Source organism: Nicotiana sylvestris, chromosome 6 (genome assembly GCF_000393655.2).
Source record: "Nicotiana sylvestris chromosome 6, ASM39365v2, whole genome shotgun sequence".
Taxonomy (NCBI): Eukaryota; Viridiplantae; Streptophyta; class Magnoliopsida; order Solanales; family Solanaceae; genus Nicotiana; species Nicotiana sylvestris.
Genome location: NC_091062.1, coordinates 79,260,185 through 79,284,404, shown reverse-complemented (window position 1 = coordinate 79,284,404; position 24,220 = coordinate 79,260,185). Strand labels below are relative to the sequence as shown.

The 24,220-nt window shown below is 42.3% G+C and overlaps 1 protein-coding gene across 1 annotated transcript; it reads left to right on the top strand.

Annotated features, from left to right (window-relative positions):
• The first annotated feature begins 1,206 nt into the window (after window positions 1-1,206).
• On the top strand, window positions 1,207-4,237 carry LOC138870824 (uncharacterized). Its single transcript, XM_070148665.1, has 3 exons — window positions 1,207-2,599; window positions 3,144-3,586; window positions 3,695-4,237. The coding sequence occupies exons 1-3, from the start codon at window positions 1,207-1,209 to the stop codon at window positions 4,235-4,237; spliced, it is 2,379 nt and encodes a 792-aa protein (XP_070004766.1).
• The last annotated feature ends 19,983 nt before the right edge of the window (window positions 4,238-24,220 follow it).

Sequence of the window (24,220 nt, the reverse complement as noted above, 5' to 3'; positions counted from 1 at the left end):
ATGAGGGGAGCCAGTGGGAAAGATGAGCTGTTGATGGCGTACTTTAGCCAGAGTCTAAGTGGCGCGACATTGGAGTGGTACACTCATCAAGTTCACAGCAGATGGTATACATGGGATGATTTGGCCCAAGCATTCACTCGTTATTTCTAATACAACATCAAGATTGTTCCAGATCGTTTGTCTTTGACTAAGATTGAGAAGGAGCCTAGTGAAAGTTTCAGAGAATATGGTTTTCACTGGAGAAAACAAGCAACGAGAGTTAACCCCCCGATGGAGTAGAGAGAAATGGTGGAGTACTTTTTGCAGGCTCTGGATACCTATTTTGTCCATCTGATATCGGCCATAGGCAAGTCTTTCAACGAGGTAGTGAAGATGGGCGGCATGGTGGAAGAAGGGCTTAAATCAAGCAAAATCATGAGTTATTAGGCTATCAAAGCAACTACCTAAGCCACCCAGAACGGTACTGGGGGAGTGATTGGAAAGAAGAAGAAGGAAGATGTGGCAACAATTGATTCAGGATCATGGTTTGGACCTAGGGGCCCATCACACCATTACACCCAGCCTCGACCCCCTCACCGAACCTACACCTAAACCCTATATAACCCACCCCAACACTACTTCCCATCACCAAACCCTCATATTTCTATCCACCATGCCCAGACATATACTCAACCTCCTGCCTACGTGCAATGGCATGCCCCAACCCCATAAAACACCTACCCAGCTCCACAAAATGCCTACCTACCCCCACGAGCCTACCGAAACCCTGCCGTCCCAGGTTTTTGGCCTAATCCAGCATTCAAAAACGAGAGGTTGCAGCGGAAAAAACCTTCACCCCATTGGGGAAGTCTTATACCAGTTTGTTCCATAGGTTGAGGTAGTTGTATATGCTGAGGCCTATTGAGTCGAAATTGCTAAACCCTCATCCAAAGAATCTTGATACTCCGTAAGCTGTGAATATTGTTCTAGTACTCTGGGGCATGATACGGAGAAGTGCTGGCACTTGAAAAATGCAATCCAGGAGCTCATTGACACAAACTAGATTGAAGTCCAAACTCCAGAGTCACCCAACATCAACCAGAACCCATTGCCAACCCATCAGGAAACGAACATGATCGAGATAGTACACAAAGGGGGGAACCCAAAAGGCCTTCACAATCTATTATTATGATTCGGTCCAGCGAGATCATGCCAGTCAAAAAACCAATGGGTGAAGGATCAGTGAACAAGTTGAGCATGGCGAACGGTGAATCATCTATGGTAGTCAAGAAAGGGTCCCCAAGTGATGTTGCGGCGAAGCAGGAAAAGTCAAAAGTGGTTGTTCCAGGAGTGGCGAACAAGCCTATCATAATTGTAGAGGGTGTTCGTACGGATCCTGTCATCATCAAGCCTATAACCCGGTTGCCGGTAATCAGCACCAAGGCCATCTCATGGAACTATGAATGGGTGATAGTGACCTATAAGGGGAAGGAAGTGAAAGAAAAAGTCAATGAAGCACAGGGATTAACTCGTTTAGGGAGATGTTTTGCCCCGGAAGAGTTAAGGAAAGCTAAAACATCCAGAGATAATCCAGTCTTAGTAAAGAAAGTAGTGACTAAAGAAGAGGCGGAGGAGTTTCTGAGAAAAATGAAGGTACAAGATTATTCCATCATGGAGCAGTGGAAAAAGACGCTTGCTCAGATTTCCTTGCTGTCATTGTTAATCCACTCAGACGAGCATCATCGGGCCCTGATGAAAATTCTGAACGAGGCTCATGTCCCCGACAAAATTTCAGTGAACCATTTGGAAAAGATCACCAACAAAATATTTGAGGCGAACAGGGTCACCTTTTCTGATGATGAGTTGCCTGTGGAAGGTACTGAACACAACAAAGCTCTCTATCTTACGGTAAAATGTGAAGATTCTGTGGTTACCAGGGTATTAGTTGGCAATGGCTCTAGTGCAAACATCTGCCCTCTTTCTACTTTGAACAAGTTGAAAGTTGATGATGAGAGAATTCACAAGAATATCATATGCGTCCGAGGTTTTGACGGTGGAGGGAAAGACTCAGTTGGTGATATAGAGCTTGAATTAACAATAGATCCAGTGGAATTCACCATGGAGTTCCAGGTACTGGACGTAGTCGTCTCTTACAATTTGTTGTTGGGTCGACTTTGGATTCATGCCGCCAAAGCAATCCCGTCCACTCTGCACCAGATGGTCAAGTTCGAATTGGATAGACAGGAGATCGTCGTGCATAGCGAGGATAATTTGTGTGCCCATAGTGATGCCTCCATCCCGTTTATTGAGGCTGAAGATGACAAAGGGCCTTGGGTCTATCAAGTTTTTGAAATAGTGTCGGTCGAGAAGATTCCAAAGGGGAAATGTGTTCCAACTCCAAAGATAACCTCCGCATCAGTCATGGTGGCCTTTGAAATGCTGAAAAATGGCTTTGTGCCCAGTAAAGGTTTGGGTGCATCTCTGCAGGGTATCGTACGGCCAGTGTCCCTCCCTAAAAATTTGGGTACATTCGGTTTTGTGTTCAAACCTACAGCGGCAGATGTGAAAAGGGCTAAAAGGTTGAAACAAAAGGCGTGGGCACTTCCAAAGCCTGTTCCGCGTCTCTCCAGGTCTTTTGTCAAGCCTAGTACCAAGAAACGCCCAGTGACGACAGTTCCAAGTTCTATGGTTGACATTGATGAGGAGTTAATTGAAAGGTTCCAGAGGTTGTTTGATGATGTGAACGTGGTATAAGTTGGAGAAGGTTCTAGCAAAGTGGACGTGCAGTTCGTCGGGCCGAATGTAAAGCTTAACAATTAGAAGGCTACTCCTCTCCCTACCCGGAAGGAGTCTTGGTAGTTTGTTTTGTTTTCCTTTTTATTTGGGTCACTCCAGGGTTGTGACCCAAATTTTTATTTTCCGCTTATTGATGTACAAACCCTGTTATCCTTTATTTTAATGAAATGCAATTTCCCTTTCCGAAAGTTTTATTTTTTTTGTTTGTTTTTTTTCTCTATACAGTTCTTTTTATGCTGGTTTCAATGACATGACATGCATGAGGAATCTTCGGCCCAGTCTTAAAAGTCAATCTAATTCTGAAATAATAATCCAAGAAATAGAGTGTGATGATGAATCATAATATGATGAGGATGAGGCCTTTGAAGAGATTAGTAAGGAACTAAGTCATTTTGAAGAAAAACCCAAGCCTAATCTGAATGAAAAGGAAGCAATCAATCTAAGGGATCCAGATAATGTCAGAGAAACTAAGATAAGTATCCATCTTGTACCGCAAATCAGGGAAGAAATAATTAAAGCATTGTTTGAATATAAGGATATTTTTGCATGGTCGTATGATGACATGCCATGCTTGAGTACCGATTTGGTGGTCCACAAATTGCCAATTGATCCAGCATTTTCTCCCGTTAAGCAGAAGTTGAGAAAGTTCAAAACTGACATGAGTGTGAAGATTAAAGAAGAGGTCACGAAACAGTTTGATGCAAAGGTCAGTCGGGTCGCGCAATATCCCCCGTGGTTAGCCAACGTTGTGCCTGTGCCAAAGAAAGATGGTAAGACCAGAGTGTGTGTTGATTACCGTGATCTCAACAAGGCAAGTCCAAAGGACAACTTCCCACTGCCAAATATCCACATTTTGATTGATAATTGTGCCAAGCATGAGATTGGGTCTTTTGTGGATTGCTATGTGGGGTATCATCAGATTTTAATGGATGAGGAAGATGCGGAGAAGACGACCTTCATCACACCATGGCGAACATACTGCTATCAGGTCATACCTTTTGGTTTGAAAAATGCTGGGGCAACTTACATGAGGTCAATGACAACCATATTCCATGACATGATACACAAGGAGATTGAGGTTTACGTGGATGATATGATCATGAAGTCCAGGAAGCAATCTGACCACGTCAAAGATTTGAGAAAGTTTTTCCAAAGGCTCTGCAGGTACAATCTTAAGCTCAATCCTGCAAAGTGCGCATTTGGTGTTCCATCGGGGAAATTGTTGGTGTTCATAGTTAGTCGTCGAGGCATTGAGTTGGACTCGTCAAAGATCAAAACTATCCAAGAATTGCCACCTCCAAGGAACAAGACTGAGGTGATGAGCTTGCTCGGGCGATTAAACTACATCAGTAGGTTTATTGCTCAACTCACGACAACTTGTGAGCCTATCTTTAAGTTTCTGAAGAAGGATGTTGCGGTCAAGTGGACTGATGAGTGTGAGGAAGCATTTTTGATAAGATAAAAGGGTACTTGTCGAATCCACCTATGTTGGTCCCGCCGGAACCTAGAAGACCTTTGATTCTTTATTTGACAGTCTTGGATAACTCATTTGGTTGTGTGTTGGGACAACATGACATCACTGGCAAGAAAGAGCAAGTCATCTACTATCTCAGCAAGAAGTTCACATCTTATGAGGTTAAGTATACTCCCCTTGAAAGGACATGTTGCACCCTGACTTGGGTAGCACAGAAGTTGAAGCATTATTTGTCATCCCATACTACTTACCTCATCTCTCGTCTAGATACATTGAAGTATATCTTTCAGAAGCTCATGCCCACAGGAAGGCTCGCAAAGTGGCAGATCTTGCTCACAGAGTTTGACATCGTATATGTGACTCGGACGGCGATGAAAGCCCAAGCCTTGGCCGGGAACCCGGTGGACGAAGAATATGAACCTTTGAAGACTTATTTTCTTGATGAAGAGGTAATACACATTAACGAGGTCGAGAAGGAGGAAAAGCCCGGTTGGAAACTCTTCTTTGATGGGGCTGCTAACATGAAAGGCGTTGGGATAAGAGTTGTACTTACTTCTGAAACAGGGCATCACTATCGTGTCACTGCTCAGCTTCGTTTCTATTGCACCAACAACATGGCCGAGTACAAAGCATGCATTTTGGGTTTGAGATTAGCTATAGATATGGGAATCCAGGAAGTCTTGGTCTTAGGAGACTTAGACCTTCTGGTGCAACAGATTCAAGGAGAATGGGAGACACGGGATTTAAAGCTTATATCGTATCGACAATGTCTGCATGATCTTTGTCAACGGTTTCGATCTATAGAATTCAGGCACATTCCAAGGATCCATAATGAGGTTTTCGATGCCTTGGCTACTCTGGCGTCGATGTTACACATCCAGATAAGGCTTATGTTGACCCTTTGCATATTCAGGTCCGTGATCAGCATGCTTACTGTAACATGGTGGAAGAAGAACTTGACAGTGAGCCTTGGTTCCACGATATCAGGGAGTACATCAGGTCGGGAGTGTATCTAGTACAAGCCATAGGGGATCAGAAGAGAACTATTCGACAATTGGCAAGCGAATTTTTCTTTAGTGGAGGAGTTTTGTACAAAAGAACTCCAGATCTTAGATTGTTGAGATGCATAGATGCTAGACAAGCCACTACTATCATGACCGAAGTGCATTCAGGAGTCTGCGGACCGCATATGAGTGGGTATGTTCTGGCAAAGAAAATCCTCATTATTGGCTCACCATGGAGCGAGATTGCATCAGTTTTGTGCGCAAGTGTCATCAATGTCAGGTACATGGAGATTTGATTCATTCTCCGTTGTCTGAACTGTACACAATGTCCGCACCATGGCCCTTTATTGCTTAGGGTATGGATGTCATCGGACCAATTGAGCCAGTAGCATCCAATGGACACAGGTTCATTCTAGTGGCCATTGACTATTTCACTAAGGGGGTTGAAGCTAAAACTTTCAAGGCTGTGACCAAGAAGGCAGTGGTTGATTTTGTTCATTCAAATATCATTTGTCGGTTCGGAATCCCAAAGGTGATCATCACAGATAATGGTGCTAATCTTAACAGTCATTTGATGAAAGAAGTGTGTTAACAGTTTAAGATTACGCATCGCAATTCCACCCCATACCACCCCAAGGCGAATGGAGAAATTGAGGCAGCCAACAAGAATATAAAGAAGATACTTCGGAAAATGGTACAAGGGTCCGGCAATGGCATGAAACGTTGCCCTTTGCATTGTTGGGTTATCGCACTACTGTTCGCACTTTAGTGGGTGCAACTCCTTATCTGTTGGTATATGGCACTAAGGCGGTGATACCCGCGGAAGTTGAAATTCCATCCCTTCAGATTGTTGCTGAAGCCGAGATTAATGATGATAAGTGGGTCAAAACCCGTCTAGAGCAATTGAGTTTGATTGATGAAAAAATATTGTCAGCGGTGTGTCATGGCCAGTTGTATCAAAAGAGAATGGCGAGAGCATGCAACAAGAAGGTGCGTCCACAGAAATTTGAAGGGGGTCAGCAAGTATTGAAACGCATCCTTCCACATCAAGCTGAAGCGAAAGGCAAGTTCGCCCCAAATTGGCAGGGGCCTTTCATTGTAAAAAGAGTGTTGTGCATTGTATTTAACAGACATAAAAGGAAAATGTGTAGATATGGCTGTCAATTCTGATGCAGTCAAAAGATATTATATATGATTTCTTTGGTTTAAATTGTGTTTGTTTTTATTTGGCATGTTTTGAGGATTGGAATGACGAAGGCATTTTGTTCTGCTATCTAAATACTTTATCCTTTGTTACCCCTTTGAGCCTTATTTATTTCCTTTCATACCCCTCTTTTTGAATCAGTAGAAACATTCAGAAACACGAACGCAAAGGTAAGTAAAAAGAAAAGAGAAAAGAGAAGAGAAAAGAAAAAAGAGAAGGAAAAGAAAAGAAAAAAAAAGAAAAAAAAAAGAGAAAAGAAAAAAAAGAGGGGAAGAAAAAAAGAAGAGAAAAGTACAAAAACAAAGCAATTCCTATGACATGAACTACGTCCGACCTAATTCCTTTTAAGGATATGTAGGCAGCCTCACGGTTCGGTCCTATCAAAGTAAAAATCCAGAAGTCCCCAAGCAAAGAAACTGGGGCAGAAAGTTGTGGTTGTTGTAAGAAATATGATTCCAAAAGCTGTAATTTTGAACCCATTCAAGTTGTTTTGAGCCTTTGTGATACCTTTTCTTTCTAACCTTATCCAAAAGCTCACATTACGGTCCAAAGAAAGACCTTCCGATAAGTCTTCAAGAGATGCCAAGTCTAGCAAGTAGGGGTGTGATTCATATCAGGGGCAACACTCCAGTCTAAGTAGGAAAAATGAAAAATGAGAGAGTCTTATTGGTGAAAACCCTCACGGGCACCGTAAGGCGATGGAAAGCTGAGAGAAATTAAAAATGAGAGAGTCTTATTGATGAAAACCTTTGCAGGCACCATAAGGCGACATTGAGTTGAGAGATGAACAAATAAGAGAGGTATATTGGTGAAAACCCTTCAGGGCACCGCAGGCCGAACAAGGTCAGTGATTAGGCGAAGAAATTGGGTTATGGAGATCCTGGGGCACAAAGTATGGCAACTAAAAGGTGATTGGTTGAATAGATTGGGCTGATTAATCCGAAATACATGTCATGATCATTGGTACCAGTTGCTCCACTTAGATAAGTCTCTTGTCCTTTTCTCCCTCAAACAGTCATCCAGTTTTGGATTTTCTTTTATTCCTAACTCTTAAAGTCATTGCATTTCATTTTTATTGGGTTTATTTCTCTAAGGTTTTTCCAATGTCAGCTTTGTTTAAGCAAGTAAGAAAGGATTACAAAGCTTACTACCAACTTCCAAAATTGCACAAAGCAAAGTGTGGCCAAAACATACCAGAGATAGCAGGATGTAAAGCGGGAAATAAGGTGTCATCGAAAGTTCCATTGGTCGATTGGTTTAGTAATCTTGTGGGAGATACAAAGGTTCAGGTAGAAGGGTCAGAAATGTAAAAAAAACAGTTTGGGTGTAGAGCACTCCGGTCATCCAAGGTCCTGCGGTTAAGAGTCAGTCAGAAAGTCAAACAGTTCTTGGCTAGTTTAAGGCAGGCAGTCAGAGCAAAGCATGGTAGTGGAAGGGCCACTTTCAGCAAGAATGCCACAAACTAACCACCACATTTTAAACTGACAAGATATTTCTTCGATTTGCAATAGGGGCAGAAAATTTCATTCGTTTCGGAGAAACCCTCCGTAAGGAAAGCAAGTACCAGACAGGTTCGACCATAAATTTTCAGGACCCGCCTGGATAATGGGATTTAATTTGAAGTTTTCAGAACCTTCCTAGACAATGAGACCTAGTTTAAAATATGAGTAACAAGATCTAGCATAAGCTTTACCTTGAGGAAATATAAGTTGGCTTTGAAGTTTTCATTCTTAGGATAGGATTCAATTTGAAATTTTCAGGACCCTCCTGAATAATGGGACTTAGCTTTAAGACCTTCATTAGATAACAAGATTTAGCGTAAGTTCTGCCGTAGAGAAATATAATTTAGCCTTAAAGTTGTCGCTCTTAAGATGAGATTTGATTTTAATTTTCAGGACCCTCCTAGATAATGGGATCTAGCTTTTAAATTCTTAGAGATATCGGGTAACATGATCCAATTAACACTCACAGGTGTACCCAGCTATAAAACTGGGGCAGAAAAGTTTCTTTTATTTTTTCTGTTTTGTTGTAATCAGGCACCCACCTGGAGAAACAAGGGAAGATAGTTCAAAGGGAAGACAGTTCCATGGAAAAGAAGTTTCAAGGAAAAGCAATTCAAGTGTTGGTAATCAGGAGCCCACCTGGAGAACAAAGAGAAAGCAATTCAAATGTTGGTAATCAGGAGCCCACCTGGAGAACAAAGGGAAAGCAATTCAAGTATCGGTAATCAGGAGTCCACCTGGAGAACAAAGGGAGGTAGTTCAAGTTTCAAGGGAAAGCAATTCAAATGTTGGTAATCAGGAGCCCACTTGGAGAACAAAGGGAAAGCAATTCCAATATTGGTAATCAGGAGCCCACCTGGAGAACAAAGGGAAGCATTTCAAGTTTCGAGGAAAAACAGTGTAAATATTGGTAATCAGGCGCCCACCTGGAGAACAAAGGGAAAGCAAATCAAGTATTGGTAATCGGGAGCCCACCTGGAGAACAAAGGGAAGTAGTTCAAGTTTCGAGGAAAAACAGTGCAAATGTTGGTAATCAGGAGCCCACCTAGAGAACAAAGGGAAAACAATTCAAGTGTTGGTAATCAGGAGCCCACCTGAAGAACAAAGGGAAATAATTCAAGTTTCGAGGAAAAACCGTGTAAATGTTGGTAATCAGGAGCCCACCTGGAGAACAAAGGGAAAGTAGCAATGTTCAAAGGAAGACGGTGCAAGTTTGGCAATCAGGCGCCCACATGGAAAACATAGAGAAAACAAGTCAAGTTTCAGAGGAAAGGAAGATAATTCAAATGCTGGTAATCAGGCGCCCACCTAGAGAACAAAGGGAAAGCAACAATGTTCAAAGGAAGACGGTTCAAGTTCAGCGATCAGGCGCCCTCCTGGAGAACAAAGGGAAAGCATCTCAGAATACAATTCAAGACAGCAATAAAGGAATTTCACCTGGAGAGTACAAGTCAACAAGGTGGCAGAAACTGCGAGATCAAGTTGAAGATATAGATAGGATTCTTGTAATTCAAAAATCATAGTTTAGTCTAGCTTCTTCTTTTTTGTTTTGGTGTAATAAGGAGTTCAGTAAGCAGTAGCAGCAACAACAGCAATAGTGAAATCACAGTTTCCTGGTAGTCCCAACTACCGAAACTTCTCGAACTATACTGACCTGATTCTTTTATAGCGAAGGATATGTAGGCAACCTTGGAAGTATGGTGCGGTCAAATCATTCAAAAATGCTTCCCACGAAGTATCCAAATGGGCAAAAATCGCTCGTATCCGCTCACTTTATCTTTGCAAGAAAACTCTTCGTGTTTCTGAGCAAAGAAGGGCCAGCTGTGAGCACGCGATTTTTGCCCTATGTGAATTACTCCTATAAAATACAAGAAAAATATTTTTTTCCATTTTTACAATTTTATAGGATTTTGTGGAAATTTATGCTAATTATTTACATTTTTGTGCATGTTTATTTTGTTAAAAATCATGAAAAAGACAAAACAAAATTACCATGCATTGCATTTAGGTCATTTTTTTTTACTTTTTTAAGGTTAATTAGTCAATTAGTTGCTTTATTAAAATTAAAAATCGAATGGGTTTATTTTTGCATTTTTAGTCTTTTAGTATTAAATTAGTAATTTATTCTTTTAATTTAGGAGTAATTAACTTTTGTAAATGTTATAGTAGATAATTAGTTTGGTTTCACAATTTAGATTAATTTTGGAGATTAATTTCGATTTTATTTAATTAAGAGAAAAGAAAAAAAAAGGAAAAAAAACAAAGAACAAAGAAAGGGAATGGCAATTTGGTCTTAAAATGCAATTTGGGCCGAGACCCAAACTCTAGAACCCAATTTACCCAAGCAATTTCGCCCAGGCCCAATCCATACCCGGTCTGATACCATCAGGCATTGAGACAACCAAAATGACGTAGTACTGAGTAAATACTACGTTGTTTTGAGTTCAATAGTTTAAACAAATCCTGGCCTTTCATCTTAGTTCTTCCAACGGCCCTGAAGACTTTCCCCATTTTTGTTTAAAATTGTCTAAAGACCCTCAGAACAACCTAGGACACTGTTCAACTTCTCTTTCATCTCTCTCAAGTCTAAACCCTAGAAGACCCGCCGCCCTAAAATTCCTAAGCCTCCACCGGTCGGCGGCGTGGCCTAATCGACCCCAAATCTCTACCACGCAATCACCACCCACCCTCAATTCCTAATCCACCGCTACATCTCCCCAAATCCCCACCAAATATGACTAGTTCTAGATCTAAAAAAATCTTCCAATTCTTCAAGTCCCAAGAACGATTGAGCTTGAAACTTGTATTGATTGTTTGTTCTCGATGAGAACATGCGATTGATACCAATTTCGGGTCAAATTGGAGAATGCCGGTGGTCTGTTCAAGCCAAGCGTCTGTCTACTTATTGTAGGTATCTCTATTCGTTTCTTCTCTTGTCTTGGTTTTTTTTTCTCTTCCCCGTTCTTTCTTTTTTTTTTGTTCTTTTTGACCGGTTAAGAGAATTCAGATAGTAATAATTTGTTGGTAATTCTGGACAATTTTTTCAAGCGGATTAGAATTAATTTTGTCCTTTTTCCTTTGTTTGTCTGTTTGTCTTTATTTTCTAGATTTTGAGTTAGTATTCAAAGATAATCAAGTTGTCTGTATTTTTTATACTATCGATTAGGTTTTAATTTGGTATGGGTTATAATTTGAGCTTCAAATGCTCATGTGGTTTGGTTTAAGTTCAGCCTTGGGCTTTTGGGTCATTTCTGACCCGTTTCAAAGAAGCCCGGTCATTTTGGTTTGGGGTTTTGGGCTAATTTTGACCCATGTTTGATTTTTTGAAGGTAAATAACAGAAGTTTAAAGGGTATTTAGGGCATTTTTATTGGAATAATCTTTCACAACTACCTGGGAAATTTCCAGGAAGGTGGGATTGGGGTTGGCTTAACAAACAGGCTAAAACTTGGGGTCTGAAGTGAAAAAATGAAAACTGGGGAAGGGGTAAAGGATGAAGTTAAGAATCAGATTTTGTTGCCCTAAGGTCCTCTATATAAGGTCTGTTTTCAATGAAATTAGGCAGAGATTAGAGAACCAAGAGCTAAAAACTGCTGGAAATTGATAAGTACCATTTTTCTTCTGCACTTAGAACAAAAATACATAGAGTATCATAATCATAAAAGAAAACAAAAAAAATCTCTCAAGCATTGTTCCATTGTAGCTATTTTTTTTACATTTTGGTTTCTTTTTAGAAGCTTGAATATACTACTATTTTCTGGGTTCAAAACATGGTGGAAGCTGATTAATAATAGCTGTTGGTTGTTGTTTTAGAGCTCTGCTGATCTTCTATTTCTTACTGAAGCTCTGTTGATTGTTTCTTATTATTCCAGGTATATTCCTGAGCTTGAAGTGATAATATGGACTTGTAAATTGCTAATTTGGAATGGGATTCTTGGTCATCTAGCTGAATACTTCTTTTTCTGTTGTTCATGATACTGTTTCAGTTTTGTTTAAAGTTTGTCAATGCTGACTTAGTATAGATGGATGATTTATACATCTAGGTTGTCTTAGCTTATTCATAAGTGTTAACCAATTTGTTATACTTAGTAGCTGTAACTATTTTGGACTGTTTCTTTGAAAGGATTGTTGGGATGTAAGTTCAAGTATTTGTATTGTTATGCATGATGTTAGCTGTAGATATAATGTTGATCTTTGAGTGAATTTCAGAATTTGATCTCTTTTTGTGATTAATCACATGTTTAGTGGAATCATTACTAAGATTAGCAAGTAGTTTTATAGTCTAGGATTATGTAGTTAACATGAATGGTAACATTGATTTTAAAGTCCATAATACGGTTATTCATGTATTATAATTCTCAAAACATGTTTAATATTCTGTTGTGTGTATTGTAATTAGCTGGGCCTTGTCAGGGCCTGGCCGTTTAATTTACTACTGCCCAGTGTCTGGGGTTTTGGAGTTGGCCCAAATGAGGCCACCTGAGCTGTGGCATGTCTTGTTTGATTCAAGCTATCTCCACTCCTTCATTTGGGTTCGATCTAGAGCCCAGCTGCCCCCCCCCCAGCGTGTATTTTAAGCAACCTCTTTTAGGTTGTGCAATTGGGCCGTTTATCTTTGGCACAGTTATGCCCAAATTCCCCCTTATTAATTCTATTCTCAATCTGGGCCTCATGTTGAGCCCATCTTCCTCTCGTGTTTTGTCATGGAAGCTTGCACACGACAATTGGGCCTGCTGCCAGCCCAGGTCCTTTCAACCAAATACCTGATTTTGTTCAGCACGAGTTCATTAATTATTTGGTTTAGTTTGAACATTAACTTTGAATAATCAAACTCCCTTAGACGTCTTTAATTAAATAGACTCTTTAATTAGATTGGGGTGTGCCACATCAACAAGACCTATAAGTTATGGCCCTCAAAGATTAGATCAAGAAATCTTTTAAAGAGAGAGATTTGAGGCGTGCCATAAGCCAATTAAATCATCTATGGCCCTCATAAATGTTAATTTAGACATTAAAAATGAACTTCATAGTCTACTTTAGACGCGTTAATTATATAATTATCATGGTTACTACTAAAATCCGGGGATACATTTCATGTGGCCCGGTTTTAACTTTCTAACAAGGTTAAATAGAACGTGTCGTGACTCACTGGTGCATTTCATGTAGTGTGGCTTACGATGTGTTTTAAATAACCTTGAAATAATACCTTAAATAAATAAAAGTGGTTTTAAAGTTCAAATGCACATATGTTTAAAAGTGTTTTAAAATCAGATAAGTAGGCCAATAATAACAGTTGATCGACTGTGCTAGAACCACGGAACCTGGGAATGCCTAACACCTTCTCCTGGGTTAATAGAATTCATTACCCGGATTTCTGTGTTCGTAGGCCGTGAATAGAGTCAACCTTTCTCGATTCGGGATTTTAACCGGTGACTTGGGACACCATAAATTATCCCAAGTGACGACTCTAATTTTTAAATAAATAATCCCGTTTCGATTGTCACTTAAATTGGAAAAAACTCCCTTATACCCCTTCTCGGGTGGTAAAAAGGAGAAGTGATAGAGATTAATCTCAATCCTTCATAAGCTCGTACAACATGGACCATCTAGTACTTCAAATCTTCTGCAAATCTCGCATTCAGCCTTGTAACAATCAAGCCCACTCTCTTAAGCGACCCAAATTTAAATTGCAACATATATATTTCACTTGTAAAAGAGATCTTCCAACAGACAACATAAGGATCGCACAAACTTCAGAACACCCGCAGGAGATAACCTACCTGCTTCGTCTCAAACTAACATATTTTTATATCCTTCCACCATTATAACCATTATGCAGTCACTTAATCTTCCTGAGTCTGAACTCATATCGCAACATGAAATTTACTTCGCTCCCCAACTAGAAAATATGAAAAGACTCTTTACACTCTCATAACTCGGGGCTATACATCAAATCAAGATGGAAATCAAGTACCAAATAGTTCTTTCTGTCCTCAGGCAGACCCTTCTCGTCTCATTCAATTCATATGAACACATCTCTTAGTCACATCACACTCGTCACGTAGCTATCCAGTCATCACTCCCACTAATAGGGACACTATCGGACATATAGATCCAAAAGCACATGCTCACATGATCAACGCCTCAGAGCTCAAGCTATAGGCAAAAACCCAGCCTCAAGTCCTCCAGACTAGCCCAACATCAACACACAGAGATCACCTCTCGCCCCTCAACCAGGGAATCACAAGCCATCGATGCGCATCTGATACTGAGCGCTCATGCGCGCATACGAATGCGTGGAAGGAATTCAAGGAATTACATTTCAAGCTGAATCAAGGACGCACGATAGGATTTCAAGAATATGAAGTTTTTCCTAAAGGTTCTGCAGCCTCCCGAGGATAAGTACAGAAGTCTCCGTACCGATTTGCAAGACTCTACTAAACCTGCTCATGACTCGTGAGACCTATGTAACCTAAGCTCTAATACCAACTTTTCACGACCCCAAACCGGACCTGGTAGTGATGGCGCCTCTCGTGAAGACAAGGCCAGCCGACACAATTCCCAAGTTTATTTTTAACAATTTAATAAGTCAATTTAAGTCATTTATAAGAATAAATCCTCAACAAGTATAAATTTAGCGAAATAGAACAAGTGTGGAAATAGATACAGCCCGACATTGGGGTGTCACAAATCACGAGCATCTACTAAGGTCTAAATACAACGGAAAGTCTGAAAATGTACTAAATACAGTCTAATGAAATCAAGAGGGAGAAAAGCAGTGCTGCGAACGTCGAGCAGCTACCTTGCTAAATTCTGATGACTCTGCCTCTGATCAACCAATACCCGCTACCGGGTTCAGAAATACCTGAATCTGCACACAAGGTGCATGGAGTAATGTGAGTACTCCGAATCAGTGAGTAATAATAATAAATGAAGACTGAACAATAATAAATCACGTGAAGGCACGTCAACAAGCTATAAAGAAGCAGTAAAAGCCAGTAAAAATAATGAAACAGTGGAAATATGCAAAGTCATTTTAGTTCAGTTTAAGCTTCTTTAGAAATGCCTTTTTAACAGTTAAGCAATTAAATACAAAACAACTAGAATAGATAAACACATAAGAATCCTCCCATATGGCACAATGTTAACAGAATCTGCCCCTCGGGTAATATCATGGAACAATCACCAGCCCCTCGGGCTATATCTCATACCACAATGGGTACCTGCACTCACTGGGGGTGTGCAGACTCCTGGAGGGGCCCCTTATGGCCCAAGCGCATTATCAAGCCATATCGTGGAATAATCACATAGGCTCTCGGCCTCATATCAACAAGCCACCTCGTGGCGTACAAATCTCAGGCCCTCGGCCTCATAATCATAATCAGTGTTTCCTCACAACATAAGCCCTAGGCCTTACTCAGTCAGAATCTCGTAAGCCACTCGGGCAACAGTAAAACATGATGATCAGCCCAATTTATCATTTAAAATGTCATTTAATATTTAAAATAGAGTAAACATGGCTGAGTTATGAAAACAGTAGAATATAGCATGACTGAGTACAAGTATAAAGTCAAAACAGTGAGAAAATATCAGTAAAAGTCCCCTAAGGGTCCAAAGAATTGGCACGAGGCCCAAATATGGCATTCAGCCCAAAACATGATGGTAACAAGTAGTTTTCAGTCAAATACGTGATAAAACAATCATTCGGGATGGAGTAAGTCACAATACCCAAGAGTGCATGACCCCACGCTCGTCATCTAGTGTGTGCGTCACCTTAATATAGCACAACGAAGTGCAATCCGGGATTTCATACCCTTAGGACAACATTTACAATCATTACTCACCTCGATCTGGTCCAAACTCTAGCCCGCGATGCCTTTGCCATCACGAATCGACCTCCGGATACTCCAAATCTAGCCACAATCATTACATAACCATTAAAATATGCTAAGGGAACAAAGCCCACTCGAAAATATCCAAATTTACATCAAAAATCCGGAAATTGCTCAAACCCGACCCCTGGGCTCACATCTCGGAATCCGATAAAAATCACATCAATAGAATCCTCATTCACTCACGAGTCTACCTATATAAAATTCATCAAAATCCGGCCTCAATTGCCCATTTAAATCTCCAAAAGAATTCTCAAACTATTCTTTCATTTTCCCCCAATTTTCACTCTAATTCCTCAAATTAAATGATGAAATTCAAGACTAAATCATGGAATTAAACCAAATATGAGTGAAGAATACTTACCCCAATTGCTCCACTGAAAATCCCTTCAAATTTCACCTTTTCCCAAGCTTTCCAATGGCTTTTATGATATTGGACTTAAACCCTCGATTTTATATATAAACTATCTGCCAAGGTATTTCTTCATCGCGAACGCGGCATATCCATCGCGTTCGCGAAGCACACAGCTTCGCTGACCGGAATTCCTTAAACGCGAACGCGAGGACCCTCTCACGATCGTGACCCCTACTACACGAACGCGTAGAGCAAATGCATTGGGGCAAAGCTACTCCCCTTCCTCTATGCGAACGCGGCATAAGCCTCGCGAACGCGGAGAATCACAGCATCACAACATCGCAAACGCAACACACAAAACGCGAATGTGAAGACAAAATTCGCCGTCTCAGAGAATACCCTTCACGAACGTGAGTCCCAGATTGCGAACGCGAAGAACAAATCGTCTGCAACAAAAACCAGCAAAAATCTGCCAAGTCCAAAGTCCAAAATTGATCCGTTTAACCATCCAAATCACCCGAGGCCCTCGGGACCTCAACCAAACATGCTACGTATCCTATAATATGGTTCAAACATGTTCCAACCTTCGGAACGCTCAAAACAACATCATAACATCAAAATCGCATCGGATTCAAGCCTAAGAATTTCAAAAACTTCTAAATTTCGCTTTCGATCAAAAAGTCTACCAAACCTCGTTCGAATGACCTGAAATTTTGTACACACGTCACATATGACATAACGGACCTATTCCAACTAACCATATGATAGGCTTCAAGAATGAGATCACTCTACTGGTTACATAGTCAGTCAAACCTCGCCACTCGATCTGTGGCACACCCGGTATAGCCAATGTGACTGTTTTGGCATGACGGTCCAGAATAGCACGACACGTAGATAGCCAATCCATGCCCAAAATGACATCAAAATCCACCATACACAATAATAAAAGATCCACTCGGGTCTCCAGACCCCCAATAGTCACCACACATGACAGGTACATATGGTCTACAGCAACAGTATCGCCCACTGGAGTAGATACATGAACAAGTGAAACAAGAGATTCACGGGGCATATCCAAATAACGAGCAAAGTATGATAACACATAAGAAAAGGTGGAACCGGTATCAAATAGTATAGATGCATCTCTGTGGCAAACTAAAACAATACCTGAAATCATGGCATCTGAAGCAGTAGCATCTGGTCTACTTGGGAGGGCATAGAAACAAGCCTGACCACCACTTGATCGACCTTCCCCTCTAGGGCGACCCCTAGCTGACTGACCTCCACTCCTAGCTGGATGGGCGGGTGGTGAAGTAACTGGAGCTGAAGTCAAGGGCTGACTCCTCTACTGAGACGGACCATCATGAAAACGAGGACACTGCCTCCTCATATGCCCAAACTCTCCACACTCATAACAACTCTCCGGTGCTGGAGATGGGGACTGAAGGGAACCCCTAGCACCAGAATGACCAGTAGTAGGACCTGGCATGGAAGAACCTTGAACTGATGGAGCACAGGACGAACTCTGGGCTAGGAGGGCGCTGAGTGATGAATGACCCTAATGAGAACTGTGAGAACCATGACCCGATGATGACCCGATGATGCCCCATGATAACCTGGGCGAGCTGACTGAGCCTACCTGAATGGATGGTCTTTGCTCTACTGGAACTGACCCCTCGAAGGAGCACTACTAAAGCTACCAGATCCCTGAGGCCTCTTGGCCTCCCTTTTATCTCGCTCCTGGAGACGAACCGACTCAATCTCACGGGCAATGTCAACAACCTCCTCGAAAGTAGCACCTGTCACCCTCTCCCTAGTCATGAGAATCCGAAGCTGATATGTGAGGCCATCAACAAACCTCATGATCCTCTCTCGATCTGTGGGAACCAACCAGACCGCATGACGAGCTAACTCAGAGAACCGCATCTCATACTGCATCACAGTCATCTCTCCCTGACGCAACTGCTCGAACTGCCTGCGTAGCTCCTCTCGGCGAGACTGTTGCACATACTTCTCCAGAAAGAGAACAAAGAACTAATACCAGGTAAGGGCACTGCACCAATAGGCCTACACCTCTCATAAGCCTCCCACCAAGTGAAGGCAGCTCCAGAAAAAACTGAAAGGTAGTGAATGCTACACCACTGGTCTCTAGAATACCCGTTGTACGAAGCATCCTCTAGCACTTATCCAAGAAATCCTGGGCATCCTCGCCCTCTGCACCGCTGAAAGTCGGAGGCTGGAGTCTACCAAATATCTCTAATCGATGTTGCTCGTCGTCCGGCATAACCGGTACCACATACTCCTGAGTTGGTGCAACCAGCTGGGCTAGAGGTGCCCCCGGTGTCTGGAGTCCCTGCACAACCTACTCAGGTGTGCGAGCAACAGGAGTCTAGGTGCGTCCTTCGGCCTGAGAAGTAGCTGCGGCCATAGTAACTGAGACCGCCTGAGCCAAACCGGTACACACTGATAAAATCTGAGCTAAAGCCTCAAGAAGGCATGGAATCACAATAGGCACAGCTGGTGCCCGAGCTGGTGCTGCTGTAGCGTCCATAACTAGGACCTGACCCTGAACTGGGGCAGCTGGTGGATCTACATGTGCTGCCCTAGCTGCTCTGCCCTACCACGGCCTCGACCGCGTCCTCGGCCTCTAGTGGCCCCAGCTGGTGGTACTGGTAGTCGTCCATCCGGCCTGGTAACATGTGTCCTCACCATTTGTAAGAGAATGGAATAATAGAAGTTTAGTACTCGGGTCAACAGATTCGCACGATGAGAATTTCAAGAATATGAAGTTTTTCCTAAAGGTTCTGCAGCCTCTCGAGGATAAATATAGACGTCTCTGTAATGATCTGCAAGACTTTACTAAACCGTCTCATGACTCGCGAGACCTATGTAACCTAGGCTTTGATACCAACTTGTCACGACCCCAAATACCCGGTTGTGATGGTGCCTATCACATTACTAGGCAAGCCAACCCAAACATTTATCATAACCCTTTTTCTTTTATAAAGCCATTTTTCTAACACGGGTTTAAATACCAATTTTCATAAGAAGTATTTAAAATAACTAAAAGTGTGCGGAAATCAATAAAAACATAAGACAACACAGCCCAAACATCTGGTGTCACGAGTCTAGAGCCTCTAATACACAACCAACTGTCTAATACATCACAAGTCTAAAAATGCGGAAAAGAACAAGATAGGAAAGAGGAAAGCAGGGCTGCAAACGCCATGCAGCTACTTTGCAATCTTCGGCAACCTCTGAAAATGCTGAGGACTCTCACTCCGCCACTCAGGCACCTGGATCTGCACACAAGGTGTAAGGAGTAACGTGAGTACGCCAACTCAGTAAGTAACTAAAGTAAATAAGGTCTGAAAGCAATGACGAGCAGTTAAAAATCATATAAATGAATAAACAACAGGATAACAGATCAAACTCCACAGTTTAAAACCAGTTCCATAATAAAATCCTCAATTTCAGTTTAAATACTTGAGATCATATACTTAGCAATTTTTCAACAGAGGCTTATTTTAAAAGAAGAGTGAAATCAGTAAAAATATCATAACTGGGCCCCTCGGGCAATGAATCACTCAGAATATGGCCTCTCGGGTAGCCTCTCAGTCACTCGTGACTCAACTCTCGTGACTCAGTACTCACTCTCAACACCATGCTCCTTAATATCTCATAATAATAATCATAGTAACCGTTGCGGTGTACAGCCCGATCTGTAATTTATAGTCGACTATGCTCATTAGGGGTGTACAGACTCCGGATGGGCTCCTACAGCCCAAGCGTCATATCGTTATGGAGCGCATCCCGATCCAATATATATATCGCTGCGGCATGCAGCCCGATCCATATAAGTATCATTGCAGCGTGCAGCCCAATCCATAATTCATACATATATGAATATCCTCACCATTAGGTTCTCAACCTCTCTCAGTCATTAGCCTTACAGCCTCTTGGGCACAACAGTAGAAATTAGGGAACTCAGTCCAAACAGTCCTCACATTTTAAGAAGTAGAGTGATAAAACCAGTTTTAAACACTAAACAGGTAAAACATGACTGAAGACATACTTTCAAACAAGTAGAGTGAGGAAAGACAGTAAAAATGCCCCTAAGGGTCTCAACAGGTCAGCACAAGGCCCCAAACATGGCATACAACCCATAATATAGTATAAATGACTAAAGTACGGAATATCATAAGGTTTCAAATCAAATACGCGGCTTAATAATCACTACGGGATGGACCAAGTCACAATCCCTACCAGTGCACGCCCACACGTTCGTCACCTAGCATGTACGTCACCGTATTCATCAAAAACAAGTCAAATACCAAGGTTTTGTACCCTCAGTTCTAGATTTACAATGGTTACTTACCTCAAACCGATGAAAATACTACTCCGCGATGCCTTTGCCCCTCGAATCGGCCTCCACTCGCGTCGAATGTATCCAAAATCAGAATCACGGTGTCAAAATATGCTAAGGGAACAAAGCCCAAACGAAAATAATCAATTTACAACATAAATCCTGAAATTACCAAAACTCGACCCCCGGGCCCACGTCTCGAGATTCGATATTTTTACATTAATAAATTTCCTTATCTCCTCACGAGTTCATACATATCAAATTTTGAAATCCAACCTCAAATAGACCTTCAAATCCTCAATCAAAGGTCTAAGTTTCCAAGCCCTAGTTTCCCCAAACTTTGATCCTTAAATTCCATAAATTACAAGCATAATCCACGAAATAATACCATAGAAATGAGTTTTAGGTCGAAAATCCTTACCTCAATGAAGTTCCCTTGAAATCCTTCTTCAAAATCATCCAAAAAGCTCCAAGGCCGACTTAAAAATGGTGAAGTAGCTCAAAAATCGCGAAGGAAACAATCGACGTATATGACTAAAACACTTAAGCATCTTAAAGGCCTTCGATTTTATCGAAGACTCGAAGCCACCAGTAATCCGAAGTTGCCATCGAAATCGGGCCCCATTCGGGCCTCCGAAGAACGGATGCTCTAACTACATTTGATTTTATGCTAAGACATTAAAAATGATACGCAAATAAAAAATTGCAAATAGACGCTGGAAGGTAAAAATATGGTATCGCCAAAAGGGGAAATTTTATATATTTCAAAAAAAAAATATTTACAAAGGCACGATAAAACAGCCTCTAAATAAACAAAAACAAATATACAAGGAAAAACTAAAAATGAGCTAAGTCATCTATGCCTGGTCTTCACCGGGGTTCAATTCGTCACCAGAACCGTTGGAACCCTCGAAGTCTTTGGGACCCTTAGGCTCATAAAGTTTCTTTGCCTCGACCTCAAGTCTCTTGGCTTCTTCGATCTTGGCCGACAGGTTAAAGCCTTGGGCATGAATTTCCTCAAGGATCTCTCTTCGGGATAGCCGCTTCACATAATTGGTCTTCTCTTTAAGCAAGCCTCGGCTATCTCCACATCAACCTTATACTGGGCCAGAATTTCCTTAACATCAGAGGAATCGATCGGAGTTTCCTCTAATTTAGACCTCAGCGCATTGTATTCTTAGCCGAGGGCATCCTTACTTTCTTGTCCAGATTGGCATGCTCTCGTTTCACAGACAAGGCATCTTTCTGAGTCTTTTCCAGCTCGACCTAGAGAGTTGGGAGATCCTTAAGAGCCTCATCTTGTTGCTTACTGAGAGCCCTATACATGTCCTTTTTCCGGATCCACTCTTTGAGCTCGAATTCGAGCTTACTGATTTCCAAGCAAGACCAAAGGAAGCTTTCTTGATAAAGCACCAAAGCCTGAAAAACAATAAGGTCATTAGAATATGCTGAGCAAAAATCTACAAAGGATAGATGTCTCACCCAATTTAGTGTCTGTTGCACCTCGTTGAAGATGCTCGACGTGCCTGCTTCGTTAATCTTTTCCTGGTCCTCCTTAGTCACCAGGCAACGAAGATAGCTGGCCACGCCCACTAAAGCGGACAACGTTTGGGAGTCCGCTGGGATAGTAAGAACGACTGTTCTCTTATGTCGGGGTCCACACTCGCGCATGGAACTACTTCACTAGTTTCGGGTTTGAGCTCACCTCGCCCACTCCCGAGGGCACATCCTTCTTTGGGACCTCGAGGTGACCAAGCCCAGAGAAGTCCTCCAATGCGGCCATGCCCATGCCATCAAAGAATGTTTTGAGGGCATTATCTGGGCCCGATGCCATCTCGTTTGATTTCTCTTTGTCAACTTGAGCCTCTTCGAGCATGGACTCAGTATAGGATGACGTCTCCGTGATGTCAATGGCACTAGCTACCTCTTTCGGGGTAGGAGCGGCTTCTCGGGAGGCCGTGGCCTCCGACTCTCCCTCTAGTTCCCAAGCTAGAGGGGGATTAAACTCTAGGTCACCTTTCCCGGTTATTGCCTGCTCCCCCACATTGATGGTCGACTCATGAAAAATGATCTCAAGGTCGTTATCCTCGGGATAATCCTTGAGCCGGTAGAGGGAATTGGAGTCCAGTCCCCTGGACTTGGTGCTCCCTTTGTTGCTTTTCCGGGTCCAGATGACCACCCTCTTCTTCTTCACCTCGACATCCGAGGAGCCCAAGGGCTTCCTCTTCTTCTTCTTTTTCTCCTCCTTTGCAGCAACCTCGGGCTATCCTGAAGTGGAGGGTTTGGTGAGCGAGGACAGATCCTCGCCCTTATCCAATGGCCTGATCTCGGTGGTCTTGGGAAAACCTGCGAGAGGGAAGAAGGCTGAGTGAAATACAAGCTAAGTGTATGAGTGTAATCATTCAGGATAGAGCCTCACCATGGGAATGGGCCTCCCACCTGCCTCTTGAGAGCTTGCTCCATGCACGTTCGAAGTAGGACATCTGTTTGTAGATCCCTTCAATCCATTCCTTGAAGCAAGGGACTACATTAGGAACCCGGGCAACTGCTGCACAACGATAATCACATGCAATTAGGGAAAGAATAAAGGGGAGTACAAAATACTTGAGAGGAAAAAGACTTACCTTTTCGGGGAACGGTAGAAATTCGGAGGGAATGAGGTCTTCGATTTTCACTCGAGGAACCTACCCTGCCAATCCCTATCTTGGTCCTTATCGATGCTCGAGAACGGAGCTTTGCTTGCTTGGAGAACGAGCTTGACCAACCCCACTTTGGAAGATTCGGGGACTGTATAGATGAAACAGATGGTTGAGGGTGAACTGAGGTGCTTCGGTATTGTTTACAAAGTGACGGGGGAGGGTTACAATCCTTCAAAAGGGCGGGTGAATTTGCCCAAGGCAGACCTCGTATCTTTTGCAGAAGTTGAGGACTACGGGGTCCATGGGGCGAGCGTGAATGGGTAAGTGTAAATACTTAGGTACCCCTCCACGTGAGTGGTGATGTCTTTGTTGGACCCGGGAACGACCACCTCCTTGCCCTCACAGTTACAGTCTACCCGAACTGTGGGGAGTGTCTCCTCAGTGACGGAGCATATGTACCTCCATGCTCCCTCGTCTCGATCCTGTTGACTGAAGGCCTTTTCAATGTTGAATTCGTTCTTAATAGATCAACCCCCAGGGATGAAGGTCTTCAAGGGAGGCTCCTGGGCCACCTTGGGAATGGCCGCCTCAGCACATGTGGCCGGATTGGAAGATGAATGGGCGATTTGTTGAGGCACAGATTTAGAAGTTTTCACCATCAGATTATGGGAATATGAAGGTTTGAGGAAAATATATGAAGGTTTGAAAATGGGATGAAGATATGAAGGTCTGGGTTGAAGTTTCAAAGAGAAAGTATGAAGAATTGAAGATGAATAATATATGAAGATTTGAAGAAGTTAAAGGTAAGTAGAGAATTCGAGGGTAAATCAAAGAACTCTGGAATTGAAAAGTGGAGAACTGAAAAGGGGTCGGAGCTTTTATAGAATAAGGGCAATCAATGCGTGACATTTCATATTCGAGGACAGTCAACCAGCGACTGATACATGTCCGAAGTCAGAACAACACTACTGATGGGACGTTTCGTTGACCCGTCATCTCGGTTGTAACTT

Excerpts from the sequence above, each read along its gene's own strand:
- LOC138870824 (XM_070148665.1), top strand. The coding sequence starts at position 1,207 with ATGGGTGAAGGATCAGTGAACAAGTTGAGCATGGCGAACGGTGAATCA. Across the intron at positions 2,600-3,143 it reads ACTTCCAAAGCCTGTTCCGC|AGATTAGTAAGGAACTAAGT; the intron begins GTCTCTCCAGGT and ends AGGCCTTTGAAG. Across the intron at positions 3,587-3,694 it reads ATTACCGTGATCTCAACAAG|ATTTTAATGGATGAGGAAGA; the intron begins GCAAGTCCAAAG and ends GGGTATCATCAG.